General features: G+C 35.8%; 3 protein-coding genes across 3 annotated transcripts; all 3 read right to left on the bottom strand.

Moving 5' to 3' along the window:
• Window positions 1–1,958: 1,958 nt before the first annotated feature.
• Window positions 1,959–3,864, bottom strand: LOC136820691 (uncharacterized). The gene is made up of 4 exons (XM_067076891.1): window positions 3,752–3,864; window positions 3,138–3,330; window positions 2,635–2,791; window positions 1,959–2,096 (listed from the first exon to the last, which is right to left on the bottom strand). Exons 1-4 carry the CDS (start codon window positions 3,831–3,833, stop codon window positions 2,001–2,003), a joined length of 528 nt encoding a protein of 175 aa, XP_066932992.1. The 5' UTR covers window positions 3,834–3,864; the 3' UTR covers window positions 1,959–2,000.
• A 1,019-nt stretch (window positions 3,865–4,883) lies between these two features.
• Window positions 4,884–10,535, bottom strand: LOC136820669 (uncharacterized). The gene is made up of 5 exons (XM_067076867.1): window positions 10,156–10,535; window positions 8,462–9,302; window positions 7,497–7,662; window positions 6,933–7,167; window positions 4,884–5,741 (listed from the first exon to the last, which is right to left on the bottom strand). The coding sequence occupies exons 1-5, from the start codon at window positions 10,413–10,415 to the stop codon at window positions 5,636–5,638; spliced, it is 1,608 nt and encodes a 535-aa protein (XP_066932968.1). The 5' UTR covers window positions 10,416–10,535; the 3' UTR covers window positions 4,884–5,635.
• A 2,587-nt stretch (window positions 10,536–13,122) lies between these two features.
• Window positions 13,123–18,065, bottom strand: LOC136820667 (uncharacterized). Its single transcript, XM_067076865.1, has 8 exons — window positions 17,937–18,065; window positions 17,159–17,464; window positions 16,608–16,783; window positions 16,174–16,328; window positions 15,707–15,918; window positions 15,267–15,450; window positions 14,636–14,897; window positions 13,123–14,193 (listed from the first exon to the last, which is right to left on the bottom strand). The coding sequence occupies exons 1-8, from the start codon at window positions 17,994–17,996 to the stop codon at window positions 14,091–14,093; spliced, it is 1,458 nt and encodes a 485-aa protein (XP_066932966.1). The 5' UTR covers window positions 17,997–18,065; the 3' UTR covers window positions 13,123–14,090.
• Window positions 18,066–19,161: the final 1,096 nt, after the last annotated feature.

The raw sequence follows: 19,161 nt of genomic DNA, 5'->3' as shown, positions 1-19,161 counted from the left end.
AATAAAAAATCGAAATTACTCGGAGAAAAACTGTACCAGTGGATACCCCTTAAAACCTGCAAAATAGTGGCCCCCTATATCCTGATCGAGAATTAAGGGCTGAAACTTTTTCTGGCGAGTCTAGGCTACCTATGAATTTCTTCCCTGGGTATTGGTTTTGTAAATGCTGCTAAGAAGATTTTTATTTCTTCGTGAAAAAGTACAGTTTTAGCTATTTACCCCAAAATAGTCCTTTTGGTCTCAAATTTTGAACAGGGATTCACTGCAAAGTTACTAATGCTACAATTAGATCATTGGTACCTGATTATTTTAAAACTTGTACGTGAAAATCAAAATACACCTTAAAACCTACAAACATTGACCATGTCCTCACAACTTACTGATAGGGGTGTACGTCATTCTTAAATTTAGGAATTTAGCAAAATGGCTCAAAAACAAAAAAATTTAGCTTTGAAATCAAAACATTTTTACCCTGAATTTCGAATATTACGATAAAATGTTCGTTATTTTGGAAATCAGAACCCTCGTATGCACAAAAAAAAATGAGTAGAAAGCAGCTAATTCATCCTCCTCTTCCTGGTTCCAACCCAGACTTCTTCTAAAGCTTTTTTCTTTAAATAACAAATTTCAAAATGATACACTTTTAACAATATTTTAATGCTCTTCTATTTTTACCACCAAAGCGTGCTTTGACAAGCTTCCACTTCAAGATACCAAGGTCTTTTTGATAAATATCATTTTCGAGAAGAGAGAGATGAAATTTAAGTCGAATTTTCCCACGAAAGTGATGCTATTTCTCCATTCGTCTATTTGTTTTCTTAACCAGATGTATTTACTGTTGCTGTTAAAGTGGTTTTGAAATGCCTCTGAGATGAAGTGCGAATCCCCCTTTTTAAGAGGGTGTTGGCATATTTGATGCCGCGCACTCCATCATATGTTTGCCCATAGTTTCTAAGTGTAGATTGAGGTGACGCAGATACTGCTTTGTTCAATTTTGAGTAAAAAGTTTGGTCAAAATCACAGTTAATGTAGGTGATAACGTAATACAGCCTCTCAGAATCTTGCTAAATATTCGTCAAATCAAAAGTAGTACATGTTTTTTTATAAGTACAAACTATATAAGAACATAAGCCTTCGACGGCCAAAATGTTAAGAACAAATTAAGAACATTTTAAGGCTTTCGGGACTCTAAAGTACCCAATTTCTTAGGAAAACGGACAAAAATGCTCTAAAAATCTTGAAAATAAGAACATGTTAAGAATATTTTAGGTTTAGAACTAAAAAAGTTAAAAACATCCGAAGGCTTCAGAATTTTAGATGTTCTTATAAAAATTGTGTAGTGAGCAAATGAAGCATAAATTGATGAGTCGTTATGTTTATTTATCATGAGGTTTAGGTCAATCCTACTTTTGGCCATTCTTGTGAAAATATACGCCTCGTTGACAAGAGCTGTTTACACATCTTGACAAGATTTGCACCGATATTGGTGAAATTTCAGTGATTTCCTTTTTCTGGACGGATCTGCGGAGATCCATACTCTAACCAAAACTTTCTCTACATCAGAGATAGAGCGCCGTCAGATGTTGTTTCTGGCTTATTTTTCAGTTATTTGGGTGGTTTTACGGAAGCTGTGTCGTGAGCCACGTGGTGACTGAAAATACCTGTTATAGGACCCTTGTTAAATCTAGCCACCTTACACCATACACCATACAGCTTTTCGACCGTAGCTGCCAATTACTACGTGGGCATTTTTTGTCTGTTTTACCACCCTAAAACCGTCCCAGTCTTTTTTTCGCACTTATAGACAATAGAAAGGTGTTAAAAAGGATTGGATCCAGTTTAGGGGGATGATTGAATAATAAAGTGGTACGCACCTGATCGCGCGACTACGGTCGAAAAGATGCTCGACTAAATATATTGTACACACACACGCCAGGGAAGAAAAATACGTTATTAGGTTATTTCGTTTTTCAAGAATTATCTTTCGTTATTTCTTTAATTTACGAAGTTTTGACATCAGTATACCCTTTGACGCACACAACTCTGTTTTTGTGATTTGATTCATCGACCATGTCCATCTTGATGTAGAAATGACCCTGGAATCGGATAGAGAAGGCTTGATATAGAAATTACCGTGCATGTAAGAGACAAGTTATTTTTTTGTTTTTTTTTAAAGTACGAGAAGACTGATTTGTTCATTAAATGTGTGTTCGATCCACAAGTTTTAGTTGATAAGTCATATTATATTCATAGAATTATAGAGGTTTATGACGAAATGATGTTGACATTCCTAATATATCTAATCCTAGTCAGAAAGGACAGCTAGACTAGGCATTTTTTGGTCTTCATCCTAGATTTTCGAACTAGGCGAAGGCCTGTTTAGGGCTTCTTCTAACACGTAAAACATAGCCCGCTCCCTCAACACGACCTTGAACATGATTTTTTCAGTTCATAGCCCCCCCTAGATTTCAGCTATCGTAACAAGAAACCTATTTTCGACCTCAGGCCGTTAAGGGTTATCTTACTTTATTTCTGATTCCCTAATATGTAATAGCCCGATAACACGGAGTTTACGGACTATTATTGAGGTGGTTATTCCAAAATGCAAAAAAAATTAACATCAATTTTACTAACCTCAAGAAGCATATTTGGGAAAATACCAGGAATGTATTCTTCGATATGAGAAGATAACGGAAAAACAATATCTTCAGCTGTTAGAGTACAATTTTGTGAACATACTCTTCGAATGGTTCGGATCTCTGGGATGGTGAATGTGTCGACTTTGATGTCACTGTGATGAGAAAAGGGATAGCAATCAGTATTTTTATTTTGTTGCTCCAAGGAAGAGAGACCCTCTTTTTCCTCTTCGTTGGACTGTACTATATTGTGAAGAAAAATGCTGCAAAATATTGTGCTATTTTTCCATCCCCACTGAATTTCTGGCTAGAAAACAATGGAATTCAAGTCCCCGGCCATAAAAAAACATGGGAATATCAATCCCGATCGGTGCTGTGAGAAGGGAATGTACCTTCCCACTGAACCAATTTTGGTTAAAACGCAATGAAAAAAAAATGTCTTCGTCTAACAAGCTACTATTGGGCGTTAAACGACGCATGCGTAGTAAATCACATTCTCACCATCCGACACAAGGGATGTCAATCCAGACAAAACCAATTCTTTTGGAAAGTGAAATCTTCATCCTTAAATGTCTTGGTAACGATTGACTTGATTTGACTTTGATCGATGCTGACAATTTGATGTTTCCATTATTGCGAAGGACCAAGTAATCAGGTGCTTTCAGAAGGGTGTATTGCACCGGAGCTGTCTTGTCTATGAGAAACACCAAACTCAGTGTAAGAATCTAGAGTTGATTCCTTTATGTAGGATTTGAAGCCAACTTAGTTCCTACATATAATAAATTGTGAGTCCTGCATGTTTTTCATACAAATGGTGGGTATCGCAAGTAAGATTTACCGCCAATATTTGAAAAATATAAAACGAGAAAACAGAGAAAGTCTTAGATCCAATCCGTCATCTTAAATGCGATGAAAATCTTAAGCTTTCGCTTTCCCTTGCCTGGGAAAAGTTGAAGATACCTCTCTAGCCCCTTTGGAAACAACTTTATGGAACCTACTTTTACTCAGAGAAACAGCCTGATATATAATCACTTAGCTTAACCGTGTGACCTTAATGCGAAAAAAATGTTTTTTTCTGCAGACTCTCTGAAAAGAAATTATTCCTGACCACTTACCACAATTTTCAAGCTTGAAAACACATTGGGAAAATGTAGCAAGTCCAAGAAAAAGAACAATCTTCAAAAGTTCGCACGACATCTTCAAGATCGAATGCTCAATTTGACCAGAAATTTTGTACCTAAAGGTCCTTTATAAGAGTTTTAAATGGAGGTTACTCAATTACAGAAAACAAAGTTGTTCAACTGTCTAAATGTACTGTTTTAATTTTGATCAATATTTTGCGTTCGATTCTTTCAGTCTTGTTTGAACAGCTCTACATTAGATGAAACATAATACCGTTTAATTAAATGAGCTAGATTTTGAGGCTAATTTTTTTGGATCAGTTTTTGGCGATCAATTACAGTCACGTTTCGCGTTCTTTCCACGTGTGTCTTAAATGACCTATGTATACCTGCTTGTATCTATCGGTCCGCGAGTGGTCGAGGTTACTAGATTGATAAATAGTCGATTCTGCTTATTTAAATGACCTATCTATACCACAGATTTATAAAGCCCGAAGGGCTAGATGTCGTGCCTTAAGCCATTGCAGGCAAAATAAATTGAATATCGGAAAAAATATTGTTGCTATTGTTTTCGAAAACCTGCGAAGCTACTAATTGGTCAAGTGCTGAAATTCTATTGTAATGTCACGTGACCTAGGTAGGATTTCCTACCTAATCTTGGCACACTTTCCAGCCGAAGCACAACATCTACCCCTTAGGTATACCTGCTTATCTCGATTTCTCCGCGAGTGGTACTCTAGGACTTCCAGACATGCTTTTGATTCTGTTTTCACGAGGTCAATGGGACATTGGACGGAGCGAGGATTCCTGGTTTGCGACGCAGACGCCTTAAACCCACTGGACCATCACTTATAGTGACACTAACTTTCCCCCAAGTCAACTCTCTTTCGTTTCTTAATGCACAGCTGTTAATAAAACGTCCACGTCATCTTTACAACGTCAAATGAACATTGAAACAATGTGTGTCAGCTAAAGGAAATCTACCGTATATTTGCTTGAGTTTCCTTTGTGCCGGAAGCGAATCTAGAAAATTTTGAAAATCGAAATTCTGTCAAGCACATCGGTGAAGAGTATGGAAATCTCTGGCGATTTTCTATAATTAGGGAAGAATAAAGTTTGGAACATTTATAATATTTAACCAAAGGCTGGCAAATGGGGGTATATTTAATTTCCAGAGAAAGAAAATTATTATAATCTTGCATTAATCGATATAATAATCCATATACTGTATACACTTTGCCTTATTGCTTCTGTTCAATTCCATCATTTAAATTGAGTTTAAAATTTTCAAACATATATTCAAATTTTAAATTTAGAAAGCCTATAGTATATTATTTTTGCTGGTCAAATACCCATCTCTACCCTTGCATGTCACCATTTTAACGTTTTTACAAAAAGAACTCCTGCGATGTGGAAGTTAATAGTCTTTCTTGAAGTAATTCTTTTAATTTGAATCATCACACTGGTAAAGGATGGATGACTTGAGAGATGAAGGGTTTACTTTCATCACTGAAGTTATATGTTTCTTGGTTCCTTGTCCTCGATATCTCTTTCATCCACAATATGTCAACACACGTTTTCCATTCCTCATGTATACTTGCAAAGATGAAGAAAATATTATCCCTGCTTGCTGTCAGTCAGCTGGTATGATAGGCTCTTTTAACGTTCATCTAGCATCCATGATGTTCAAAACACGTCTATATCACGTTCAAGTCCATATTTTCTCGTCTTCTAATGCTATAGACATCAAGCAGCTTGGCGTTCAACACTTCTTGCTGAATCTCTTTATTCTTGATCCAGAAAAGCTGCCTACTTTGATTGCGGTAGATTCCGCTTGCTTGCCGTGAGAAATGTTCAGCTTTACGACATATTTCTTTCTCAAAACTTCGACGTCACTTCGTCCGTTGTTCGATCGATTTGTGTCGCTTTATTGTTGTTGTGACCATATTGCTGAGAGCTCGCGACTTTCATTTGTAATTTTAACCTGAAGTAAGAAATGTCACAAAATTCAATACTCATTTTCGAAATTGTCGTGCACTAACCTTGGTAGTACACCGTAGCCACCAATTGCCGCGCGGGCATTTTTTTGTCCGTTTTACCACCCTAAAGCCGTCCCAGTCTTTTTTTCGCGCCTAAACACAATAAAAAAAGTCTAAAAAAAGGATTGGATCGAGTTTAGGGTGGTAAAAAGTGGCACTCACCTGACTGCGCGACTACGGTCGAAAAGGTGTATTAATCTTTCTTTCATAAGCAAGAATAAGCAATAAGTAACAACAACTTCAATTAAAGTTCCTTGCTCAGAATTCTGAGTGGTGTCAAAAAAGGTAAAAATGGTAGATACGAGCATCACAGTTAAGCTTTCCCTGAACCTGGGGGGACGGACTATAAGAATTTTATACCGCATGTCTAAATCACATTACTATTTAAAGAAGGGAAGATGGTGATATTTAAGGTACAAAAGGCCCTCGATATCTTGCAAAGAACTATCAAGCCGTTTTGTCGCAACCTGATCAAATACAGTAAGCAGGTAAGTAAGTATTTTTTTGCTATACCTCTTTTTCAATGCGAACAGAATGCCAACAGTCAGTGTCAAAACAAGGAAAACGGAGCTTAGAATAATGAACGTTTTATAACGATTAAGAAAAATATCGCAAAATTCATTTCCATACTCATTTTCGAAATTGTCGTGCTAACCTTGATAGTATTGATCAAATATCTTTCATACCCAACTGGCACACAACGTTGTTTCGACATCCATCTAATGTTCACAACGCCCATACAACGTTAGATGAACGTTGAAACAACGTTGGTTATGTGCCAGCTGGGTAAGCAAGAATTAGCAATAAGTTTAAACTTCAATTAAAGTCCCTCCTTGCTCAGAATCTGAGTGGTGTTAACAAGGTAAAAATGGTACCCCCATGGTACCGCGAAGCATCACAGTTTCACACTTTCACATCACCCTTTCTCTGAAATCCAACCTGACGGACCGCACGTCTAAATCACATTAGTATTTGAAGAAGGGAAGATGGTGATATTTACGGTACAAAAAAGGCCCTTTCGGAATCATGCAAAGAACTATCAAGCCGTTTTGTTGCAACCCGACCAAATACAGCCAAAATAGAGACAGAAATTACATCAGATAGTATGTAGGTAAGTAAGTATTTTTTTGCTATACCTCTTTTTCAATACAAACAGGATGCCAACAGTCAATGTCAAAACAAGGAAAACGGAGCTTAAAATAATGAACGTTTTATAACGATTCTGCCGTGCACTGTTGACTTCTCCATTATCAATTCCCTGTTTGTTACATCTTCCGAACATTGTGCAGACCCTTACTGTTGATGATTTTTTCCAACGTTTTGAGGTGAATATGGTCTCCATTAAGCATTGTTTTGCGTCTCCACAAAATACTGAAAGAAACCAAAGGGGGCCAAATGAACAATGTATAGTTTAGATAATTAGTGATAATTAGAACCCTTTTTAAGAACATCTAAAAACTCTCTAAGGGTGGAAAATATTAACATTTGTCCAAAAAAATACATTTTTACGACACCGTTAAACCTTAGTCTTTCGTTCTCATATCGATGAAAGATTAGTTTGTATTTGATTGAATAGCGTGTAATTACTAGCTCGTCTCAGTCTTCTTTGCGAAAGAGAACCACACACGGCAAGACTTTTTTTCAAAGAGCAAAAATCGCCCCTGGGCGTTTAGGGTGGTACATGCTATTGATTGACTCACTCGATTTGATTTGGACCTTGAAGCCCTCATTTGTTTCATTTAAGAAATATTCTTTGATGAATGAAGGACCAGGATTCTCGCAATGAGCTTTTGCAATTTCAGCATTGCATTCGTCTCTGGCATCCTTGCACACAATTCGACGTAATGTTTCTTCTACTATCTCTCTCTATAACGGAATAAAAGAATTATTTCAGCAATTTTTAATGTATATACTTTGCCATGCTAGCATCCGTAAGACATGATTTGACTACGGTGCGCCTAGTGGGTTGGGTCATAACGACTTTAAGAATGGTATTTGTTGCCTCTCTTAATAATGCTCAATTGAAGGGACTAATTATCAAGGGTCAGTGGAGAAATCCAGGGGAAAGTTGGGTACCCCCTACATTTGTGTAAACAATAAGTGAGAAAGAGAGCCTTCGGATGGCTTCTGACTACTGTGTTAAAGCATTAGTTATTCCGCTTTCTTTGTAACAAAGTTCACTTGATGTTCTCAAATTTTAATATTTTAATAATATTATAATAATTTCGTATAATTAAACTGAAGGGCGAATTTGACAACTTGTTTCCTATATTTCTGGCTATTTTTTTCGCACTAACTCTCTTTCTTTCATTCGTTACCTTTCTCTGTAACAAAGTAGGTTTCTCAAACACATTAGGATACTATAATTACACCTTGCTTTTGAAAGATTCTTCAAGTGAATTCCCCTCTTAAAATAAAGTGGAGGGGATTTTTGGATTGATTTGACCGTGGTCGATTCACCTTTTTTCCACTCATTCGCCGCACTAAGACCATGTTCGCATGATGTAACGGTTCCGTTTCGCACCGGAACAAAATGAAGCCATTCTATTGGTTACATTCAAGTGTAACGTCACTTCTAACAAATAGAATGGCTTCATTCCGTTTCGGAGCAAAGCGGAACCGTCACGTGTGAACATGGTCTAACTCTCTATCTTTCCTTCATTACCTTTTCGTTTTCATCTTCTATCTCTATGAAGAAGTGCAGACTTTCCATCGAACAATTCCTTTGCATGGCGATGGTGGTCTTAACTGGTAACAACTCACTTTTAGTTGGTTTGATCTCGATATTTTTTGTTGAAGTCTCGAAATTCTGTGTTAAAGTCTCGATATTTTTTGTTGAAGTCTCGAAATCTTTTAATAAACTCTCGATATTTTTTGTTGAAGTCTCGAAATTTTTTGCTAAAGTCTCGATATTTTTTGTTGAAGTCTCGAAATTCTTTGTTGAAGTTTTAAAGTTTCTTGTTGAAGCTTCCAGCTTTGTTTGAATGGATGTTGAAGAGAGATGTAAATGTTGATACTCCTTTGTTGAAATTGTTTTTGTCGTTTTACTAATGGGATGAGTAGCTGCCAAAGAATGTTGGTTGAATGACTGTGAAGATGCTTCGATTATCGAAGATGTTTCTGTTACAAAGACTGGTAGTATTCCACTTGCGACCTCACTGGGAAATATTGTGTTACTCTGATGCGTTTTCGGATCGGTGATTGATGTCTCTCTTGTCATCATTGACGAAGTCTTTATCAATACTGAAGTTTGTAATGGATTTAATATCCGAGTTGTTTCCATCGATTTAGTATCCAAATATTGTGTTGTTGAGAGGATTTCATTTGAATCTCCAATAACGGTTGTTGATATACGAGTGGATGATCCGCCTGAGGCTTCGGGCGATGGTTTGATTGGTTGAGTTGAAGGTTTGACCGACTGTGTCGAATCTGTATTGCTTTCCAAAGAACTTCGAATTTGTGAGAAAGTGAAAGAGTTTGGAATCATTGTTGGTTGATGGGAATTGCTGTTGAAAGAAAAACCCTTCTGAAACATAAATCTAAAAAACGGACACATCCAATTTGCGGACACTTTTTCAACTCCCAAATGGTGTCCGCTAATTTGAGCATGAAGGTAAAAAGAAAAATAAAGGTGACACTGTAGAAAAGTTCTTATGTTTTAAATTTAGACATCCGACAAAGTGAATTTCAACATTTTTATTTTCGATAGATTTGATTCTAGAGCTATGTTACACTGCGTGCAGAAAAGTCATTTAACGTCATTTAAAGCCACTTAACCCTGAAAAGTCATTAAACCCCGCCTACACCGGAAAGACTTTGGCAATTTTTACTGGTCTAGAAATGTTGTTATTTAAGACTGTCTTGTGGACATAAGACATACGATAGCTATGGGTGTCATAAAATCTCCTTCCGGTTGTCTACAGTTCTTTGACATTTCTGGGCCGATGAAGTATTAGTTTGCTAATGAAAATAGATTTCAAGACTGAAATGGTTGTTAAGCAAAAAAGAAAAAAATCGTTATTTTCGCGTGTGACCGAAAAGTACTGAATTTGAAACAATGAAAAGTAGTGGCAAACGCCCGGTGTTTTTCATGTGTTTCCGTATACAAGACTACGTCATAGATATCAAGAATTCCTTAACGCACAAGGTGCTGGTTGCAAATTCTTGTGAAAGTTATTGGTGATTGTCATGGTTACTTTTGTTCTCGCTGGATGCGCGCTGAATAGAATGATGATTTGTAATCGATTCTCTATCTTTCTTTTTAGTAATTCCTGGTTTTTAGAAAGAAAAGAAATGAGAACCGATTGAGAGCATTGTCAACATTTTCTGCATTCAAAGACAAAGACGTTTCAATCTTACCTGCATTTAGATTTACAGCACTTCCTTCGATCAACGCGTTTCGGGCAATCTTTCTCTTTGCACTTTTCATCAATTATTTTCTCAACCGTGCGATTTCGATTTTGAACGCCTACACCTGTTGCTAAGGAACAGCGAGACCATGGCGACCAATTACTCATTATGCAATCATCTTTATCGCATCTCGTCCACCAAGCTGTGACACCAGATAAATAACCGTTGAAAACAATCAGTAGCCACAATGAAAATCCTAAACCAGACATTTCCTTGAGGTGAAATTGAAAGTTATAATATGGTACTGTCCGTATATCCTCTGATTGACAAGTTTAAAACCGAAATCCTTTTCCCCACAAATTCCAACAATCAAGTTTGTAAATTGCTCTAAACAAAGAAGAAACAGTTTTAGAAGTGAAACTGGTGCAGTATCATCCGTCTGGTTAAGAATCACAATATTGCATTTTCGTATACTATAACTACAGAGAGCCCTTGATACCCTATTCTTTCCTTGTCATCTCGAATGTAGCCATTAACCTATATTGTGGTCCCTAACAGCGGAAGCATGTGACTAATCACAGAAAGAAAAACAAAGTCCTTTGTTTATATGATGTTAACTTGTTGATTTATTTATTGATTGCGAGATTTTTCTCCCTTCTTTTGTCAACCTTTTTATACAATAAACATTTTAGGTCAACCAGCAAATAACTTGCATGCCTGTTTTTCTCTACTCACTCCCGCAATGTTATGAAGTATGTGAGATGTGAAACGCTGTAATCTGAGTTTTTGTTTTTTATAATCAGAACCTCTCACTATAGACTATAAGATGAAAATACCTTTCTTAAGAGTTTCACGTAAACTGTTGTGCTATGCGAGGTGTCTTGACAAGCTTTGAATATACTTAAAGTCACGTTTAGGCGTCAATACAGAAAATCACTAGGATAACCAAAAATGACCACCTATATCTGCTACTTAAAGTCCAGGGGTAGCAGGGGAGAGGTTAGAAGACACTTCATGCTTCAATAAGCTTCGGTCATATTTTCCCCCCACTTCTTGTAAGAGAATTCATTCATTCAACTTTCGCTATACACATAACGATAGTAATATTTACCATTAACAAAATCACTGAAGATCGTACTCTTCTTCTTAATCTTCATTAAAAACGCATTCCTTAAGGAACATCACAAGATTATCTTTCAGATCACTAATTTTGGTGCCCCTTTCCTACAAACTATATAAGAACATAAGGCTTCGATGGCCAAAATGTTGCGAACAAGTTAAGAACATTTTAAGGCTTTGCGAACTCGGAAACAACCAATTTTTTAGGAAAATTGGTAAAGTGTTCAAAAACATGGAGAAAATAAGAATATTTAAGAACATTTTTAGGCTTAAATACCAAAAAGTTGAGAACATCCAAAGGTCTAGCAAAAATTTTGGTTGTTCTTACAAAAGAAAAACGTGCATGATGACCTTAATTTGAAAAGAGAATTTCCAAAACCTTTAATCAAACCATCTACTACCAAATGCCAAGTGTTTTGCGGGAATGATACAAAAAATGACCCTCAACTTTCATAACTATCAAATTAGATATCTTGGGATGACTTTTACAAGAAAATGTTTTACAAAAAACTTTGAAGGATAACTGTGATCTGCGGAAGAATACACCGTCACTTGTTACAAAACCGTTTCTATATTTTGACCTTCTTATGAAGTACTTTGTTAAAATGGATGTTGACTTAACGAAATGTTCAATCTGCCAAATAATAAGTACTCAACTGTTATGTCTTTTACAAAGCAAAGCAGGAAAATTGATTTGAACTATCTAAAAGGTCCACTGGAAATTCCCCTTGAAGACATGCAGTTTTTTTATCAGAAGGCACCTACAATCCTGGATGTAACTATTTTTCACTCCCCCTTCCCCATCTTCAGTGTTGATTTGGAGTCAGTGGAACTTGCAAATTTCCTCCCTCCAACATTGAAAGTGGGGGAAGGGGGGACTCAGCATGGGGAAATGAGTAGTCAGACAGCAGTTCTGTCCACGATTGTACATATAGAAACTTTTAAAGACATTTGTTTAGATAGAAAGCAAGAGGCACGCATCTTATGCTGACTAAGCAGAATTTACAAAAAAATTCTCAAAATTTTTCCTCGCGCGATTGGAATGGGAGAGAAAATTTCCCCTCCTGATGGTTGCTGTGTTGGTAAGTAGCCAGGAAACTATGGCCAAATTTACTTACCTATTACAAAGTGACAAGGGAAATAGTTGAACAAGGAATTCGAGTTTCTTTCGAGATTTCCACAGTGAAGCGAAAGACGGGTTTCCGGTCTAGTACGGGGGGGGGGTATTAGGGTTAGCGGATGAGGGGTATGTGTGGGTATGTACAGAGACTGATTTTTGCTGAAAAGGTGACCCTTAGAGAAACTTTTGTGAAAAATCTTTTGTGAAAAATTTTCTTCGATTTTTGAAAAAGGTGATATCCTTAGAGAGACTTTTTTACAATTCTTTCACTTGAAATCAAAAAAATTCTGATTTTTTTCCGACCCAGAGAGGAAAACCCTTGCCACCTTCCGCACATACCCAGCACTCATTTTCGCCAAAATACCCCCCCTCCGGGGTCTAGTAAATGGTATAAGATGATCTTGAAATATTCTTAACTTCCCCGTTTTGTGAGTGTTGTTTGTAATATTTCCTACTATATTGGGTATTTTGAGCCCTTAAAGCCTTAAAAATGTTCTTAACTTATTCTTAATATTTTTTGCCATCGAAGTCTTGTGTTCGTGTAAAATCAGTTTGAATAATATTTTGATAACAAAAAGATGGTCAATTTTGAGTAGACTTAACTTATGCAGGTATGCCCAACTCTTCTAAATCAAATTTCAAAACAGCATCTGTTTGGCTCACGGTGTTGCGAACAGCCCTACTTTGTGTTAAATTCTTGAAAAAAATAAGACATCAACAAATTGACAAAAACCTTTAGTTTCACACGAATATATATTCTTCATAGGTTTAAATCTCTTTCAAACTAAATATATGACAATAATAAAAATGTACATGACTATTTACAATTAAAAGTTTTTTGAAATCTTCATTTTTTAATTTAGTTTTTGCTTGTTAAGTCAATATTTGGACAATAAATCCGCCTCTGCAAACCTTAATGTTAATTGGTCTAACGGGCAACTCAAACTTACTAACAAGTCTCGGTAAAATATTTTCCTTTAATGGGTAAATAAATAAACAAAAGCCTAATTTGTTTGTCTGTAAACAGACCTGACATCTAAGGAAATCTCAAAAATTCATTGCCGTAGAGCTACGATACACTCTGGTAAATGAGTACTAATTTCTCAACACTAAAAACAAATTTGCGGTCGGCGTTTATTTCACTTGTGAGACCCAATGTTTGAACAGTTAAGTCAAGCTCAAACAATTTTGTACAGTTTTTTCTACTTTATTGTATAACTTTGTTACAGAAAGTATCGCTTAATTTACTTGTTTCCTTGTTGATGTGTTATATTGATTGTGACAGAAGCTTGCTTGGCCCACTCGCACTGCAAATAGATTTTCCAACATTGTTCGTTTTAAACCAAATTCAATTATATTTCTTCCCCATTTCATACAAGGAATTTATCATTTTTGTCTAAGCCGTCGCTAATCGGATTTATATAAAGATTCACAGCAAACTGTTTTTCGTTTCCAGACTTCCGGGCAAAGACTTTCTTTGAGTGCTTTGTATATGACACTTAGTAGAATTTTTTAGTCCATGACAAGGAGAGCGTTCTCATTTCTCCTCGACAGCCTTGGTCTGATTCATGTAAGCCAAGCAAACATACTTGCATTACCCCGAACAGCCTTCATAATGGTTCCCTGGTTCGTCGTCTTAGAGGCGCAATATAACTCATTTTCATTTTTAGCAAGTGTACTTTTGAAGTATGTTACAATGACGGTCTCAACACGAGGATGTTTCTTTGTCATCAACGATGTTCGTCTTTTCATCATCATTGTTGTTATTCGAAGTTTGTCGATCTTCCAGATTCCCGATCTTCATCATCCTGGAAAATATGAAAACGAAAAAATTATTACTTTTGTCATCAATCCCGTCTTAGCCAGCAAATGGGCTATTTCAGAAATAGTCTGTAACCTCTCTGTTAAAGAGATGTGACGTCCAGGGTGGTCTGGAAAATAGAAAATCCAGGGGGACTGGTCTATAAAATGATGTCCTGAAAACTTTAAAAAATCCAAGCGAATCACTTTTCCCAAAAAAACCACCTCAACATAGGGGATTCACGTTTTTTTTGGAATAGCCTAATTAAGAGAAATTATTAATTTCCTTAAAATCTTTGATCGGCATCGGAAATGCGATTTTTTTGGATTAAGAAAGTGACAAATCTTTTTTAAATAGAGACTTAGTGCTTCTTTTAAAATGGCTAAACATTTATCTGTATTTCCAATGAAACTTTCTCTCTTGACAAAGAGAAAAGAAATTAAATTTACCTCTTCTTCCTGAGGTAGAGCAAACCAAGCGTCAGTGCTACCACGCCAAACATGGTGCATAAAACTGCTATAATGATCACTTCATCTTTTCCTTCTTCCTTTTTCTTACGGTCATTATTCAATAGAGTCGCTCTTTGTTCACAACCTTTCGAGTTCGTACATATCTCAACCTTCTCAGCACCAAGCTCGTGTCGTAGTTGTTTTGAATTGTAAATTGATTCTCGGGCACACTTTGCAAAGTTCTCGTTACATTTTCCTGTAGCTGAAAAAGGATTGGTGGTCATTTTAGAGTTCCTGATCTAATATGATCTAAACCTACTCACGGATTGAAGGGAAAAGAAGAGCTTCAAACCGAAGGCTAAAGACGAATTTTCAACTTTTCATAGGCAAGCGAAAGTAAAACCTTAAAACTCTCGTCGCATTTCGAATAATGACGGATTGAATCTAGAACTTTCTTTGTTTTCGCATCTTACAATTTTAAAATTCTAACTGTAAATGTTACTTTAAATCCATCATTTGTGCAAAAACCATGTGGGCCAGGAAACTTATGTAAGAAATAAGAGACTTAAAATCCTACACATAAGAGATTCGACTCTAGGCTTCATCTATACTTTACATTTTAGGTATTTACCTGAAGAAATTCTTAGCTTGAAATCACTCAACGTTTGATTAACAAATCGCTCCTCCAAAATTTCAATATCCTTCAAATTGAGTTGATCACGTGATGGGGTCTTTGTACATTGACCAATCAGATTGTAGCATGCTTTGTTAACTTCAATGCAGATTATGTGTTGCATCGTGTCATTGAATTCTTTCTGCAGAAAAAATAAACATTCCTTAATGGAGAATTATCCATCTGAATCACACCAAAGTTACTGTCAAAATCTTTATTTTAACGGACTATTCTTCGTTCCGAATCGGTACAGACCCCGGGGGTTCCCCCCAGCATATGGTTGATATGGGTATGTGCCGTCCTTGCAAGTTTATTGTGAAGTTTTTGGTAAGTTTTGACTGCGCAGGTTAATCTATGAATCAATCAATAAATCAATCAATGATTATAGTTTCACTTACCAATTTTAACTCTCCTTGAAGTTTAAGGTCCAAATTAACTTTCGTTATTGTGCTATTACAAACAACTGATGACGTCATCATTTGAATAGTGGACCTTGTTGGACGGATGCTCCCATGCACCATCATTGAAGAAGATACATCAACGTTTACGGTTGAACTCGTTATCAATGTGGGTGTAGATGTTGATGGGGCAATTATCATTGAACTTGGTGCTGAGATAAGAAAACAAATTCATACTTATTTAATTAAATGTCTTGCCAAAGGGCTGACGTGTGATGTTTTCTTGTTGTCAGGCAAGAGAAGACACTATAATTTTTTCATGTCACGTCTAATATGAGAGTTATCCTGCAAATATGAAAGAAACATTTCTTTAAAATAATGCTAAGAGAGACCTAAAACCTTAAATCCACTTATAGCATATATATGTTGCACACTTAGAAAATTATCCATTTGGACTTTGAACTCACTAATAGTGGTGCAGTTAGTTTTCGCATCCATCCAACCATCCAAACATATCATTTCACCGGATGCGCGATCACACTCATAATGTCCATTCACGTCATTTCGTGCAACGCAAAATCGATCGCAAGCTGGACCATAGAAATCTGCATCACACACATATCTAAAAACAAGAAGATTCAGAAATTTTGGGTGTAAGTAAACTGTAGAATAAAGAGACTGGAACCGACAAGTAGTTTTATGAAATAAAATTAAATATAGTTTTTTAAAGATTTCATGGCAGAAAAATCCCTATAGTCTGAAAAGCGTACTGGGTATGTGCGGATGGTGAGGGTTGGGTTTTAGTCCTTCAAAATCCTAGTATTAACCTCCCCCCTGGGAACTTGAAGAACTGACATATGATCGAGTCAAATTAGAGTAGTCATACAGGCGTAGGGTTTACCTTATAGTGAAATTAGTTTTGGTAACTATTCCGCTTGAGCAGAGATAAACAGTTTCATTGTTCGGTTGTATCTTTGTATCCATGCTTTTTGTGTTGAACTGAAAGATCGATTCATCGATGGGATCGATTCCCTGATCATCGTGATCGAACGATTTGATCGAAAACGTGAAATTGCCCTAAAAATGTATGTTTTAATTATTTGAGCGAATAATTAATCAAGAACTTTCTGCTTTTTAAACTTCCGTAGAAGCATAATTATAGATATGATGATTGTGTTTACTTCCTGAAAAGGCAAAACTAGACATCGAAATAGACGAAGACATTGTTCTTTTCGTTATTTAAACGTTCATTTAACCTTATATGAAAGCCCTGGTCGTAAAACAACGTTGAAAGGATAGGATTTCTATGTTAGAGAGAGAACTATTAACGTTAACGCTAACGGATTTCTACAGTTAGAGAGATCTCACTGCGCTAAGTGTAAAAAGGCTTATTATACTGAAATAAACCCACATCAAAGTAATCATAAAATACGCAACACCAAAATGATTTACCTTGAACGACGAGAGATTCAATATAAATGGGTTTTGAATATTAGGTTCCAAGACATCTTTGAAATCAAAATTATCTTTATGCTCCAAAGTGCTTGTGTTATAAAACATCACTCGTTCATTGTTTCGTATCATTTCGAATTTGAATTGTGGGTCGCACTCCATTGTACATTCAATACATCGGTTGTTCTTGTTTCTCTTGCAATCTTTCTCTAAACCTTCTTCACAGCAACGGCCGTTCGACATTCGATGTTTTTGATTAGCATAACTCAGAAGTTTAATTTCCATCCTTCCAGAGCTCTCAGCAAGCTAAATAAAAAAGTTGAAATCTTTTTGAAATCTCAAATCTAGTCATTTATTTTATGCCACTGAAAATCATTTTGAGGGGAAAGCAATTCTATGGTTTAGCTCACTAAAAAGTTTAAGTTTATTGGATATACATAATATTTTTCAGGGAATTAGACCATAGTCTTTTGGTTTCATCTTAATTAAGAATCGTGAACTTATGCAGTTATTTTCAAACCTTAAATACATCGTTGTCACATTCTCAAAATTGTAGGACAAAATTTAGAATTCGCGTAAACTCGCAACTACTTTTTGTAATAAAATGGATCGACTTTTATACATTAACATAAATTGTACGAAGGCGACTTTATAGTTTTTTGCAAGCTAAACGCATGTCTCAAGATACAAACTAATACGCAAGTTTTGGTAATAAAATTCGGAAGAAAGATAGATCTGATGTTAATGTTGACTAAAAAAATCTTCATTTGAACCGTACCTTTATCAGCGCCAGTAATGTGATTGCGGTCAAACAAATCAATTGTCCCAAAGACGCCATTTTCTGTCTGAATCACTATATATCTAAATTTTTTGTATTATCGAGTTAATAATATCTCTAGACAAAGATAAGAAGACAGGTTGAAATGACAGGCTATCAATCGTGAACTAGCTACTATCCAAAAAAGCGAATAAAAAGACAAACTTCAATTCCTATGCTTGCTTGATTCTTTGTCAGTGACTTGTTGCTTCGAGAAAGTGAGATGGTGACAAAAGAAAGAAAGAGCTTACGTTTCATCAATATTGAAATCTATACGCAAATGTTGAGAGAGCTTCAGAAAACATCAAAAATATACAACACCGCGTACTATAATGAAATTATATTGTTTTACAGTGTAAATGTAACTTAAGTATTTGCCAAGAAAGGCTACACTATTACATCATTGCAACTGGCTTGATTGTTACTTTTATAGTCACAAATGGGTGGAGCCTTCCTGTCAAAACATGAATTTCCTGAAAGCTTTGGAGAACCAGAGTTCGGGCAGCCGATCCTGTTAAGATTTTTAGATCATAAAAAAATTTATTAAAATTGGATTGGTAAATATATTAAAATTTCCAATCAGTATTTATCAAGTTCTTATGAAATATCTTTCCTTAAAGAAAACTCTCTGCTACAATGAAAAAAATTTAGCCTGAAAGTTAAATCATATTGACTCTTCTGCGTGGGCTAATTTTTGTCATATAAGTTTCAATAAAATGCTACAAATGTTCAGTTTCGCAATACACGCTTTTTCTTTTATAAGAATTTACTTTATAAGAATATGATGAAATTAGCCAAAAAATTAAGAATGTGCTAAGAGTACCACCATCATGGAGTAATTTACTCCTAATTTGCCAATAATTCCCAAAAAATGCTAATTTTTCACAAAAGTGCTAAATTCTAGCTTGAGGTATGTATTACATGCTAATTTTTGGCTGAGTTTGGATTCTAGCCTCAAAAAGTTAAGAATATCCATGATGAAATATTTTGAAAAGGTCCTCATTTTTCAGAATTTATCCTGAAGTTTTGACTTGTAAATTTGTGAATTACCTGGAATTACAGTGCAAGATAATGTGCGCACACAGTGTCAGGTTAGCAAGTAACTTAATTTAGAAATGAAAGATAGTAAATTTAGAACACAAATCAACAAAAAACAAAATGTGCATTACAGGCTGATGAGGTAATA

The sequence above is a fragment of the Clytia hemisphaerica genome, unplaced genomic scaffold (genome assembly GCF_902728285.1).
Source record: "Clytia hemisphaerica strain Z4C2 unplaced genomic scaffold, Clytia hemisphaerica genome assembly, whole genome shotgun sequence".
Taxonomy (NCBI): domain Eukaryota; kingdom Metazoa; phylum Cnidaria; class Hydrozoa; order Leptothecata; family Clytiidae; genus Clytia; species Clytia hemisphaerica.
This window is presented reverse-complemented; position numbering and strand designations above follow the sequence as displayed.

Coding starts and splice junctions, on each gene's coding strand:
- LOC136820667 (XM_067076865.1), bottom strand. CDS start 17,996: ATGGCGTCTTTGGGACAATTGATTTGTTTGACCGCAATCACATTACTG. Junction 17,465..17,936: donor CATTACTGGCGCTGATAAAG/GTACGGTTCAAA, acceptor TTTTTTATTTAG/CTTGCTGAGAGCTCTGGAAG. Junction 14,898..15,266: donor CAAGCTAAGAATTTCTTCAG/GTAAATACCTAA, acceptor ATCCTTTTTCAG/CTACAGGAAAATGTAACGAG.
- LOC136820691 (XM_067076891.1), bottom strand. CDS start 3,833: ATGTCGTGCGAACTTTTGAAGATTGTTCTTTTTCTTGGACTTGCTACA. Junction 2,792..3,137: donor GACATCCCTTGTGTCGGATG/GTGAGAATGTGA, acceptor TTCTCATCACAG/TGACATCAAAGTCGACACAT. Junction 2,097..2,634: donor TCCCAAATATGCTTCTTGAG/GTTAGTAAAATT, acceptor ATCCGATTCCAG/GGTCATTTCTACATCAAGAT.
- LOC136820669 (XM_067076867.1), bottom strand. CDS start 10,415: ATGTCTGGTTTAGGATTTTCATTGTGGCTACTGATTGTTTTCAACGGT. Junction 9,303..10,155: donor TGCTGTAAATCTAAATGCAG/GTAAGATTGAAA, acceptor TTCTTTCAACAG/CAATTCCCATCAACCAACAA. Junction 7,663..8,461: donor TAGAAGATGAAAACGAAAAG/GTAATGAAGGAA, acceptor ATTCCGTTATAG/AGAGAGATAGTAGAAGAAAC.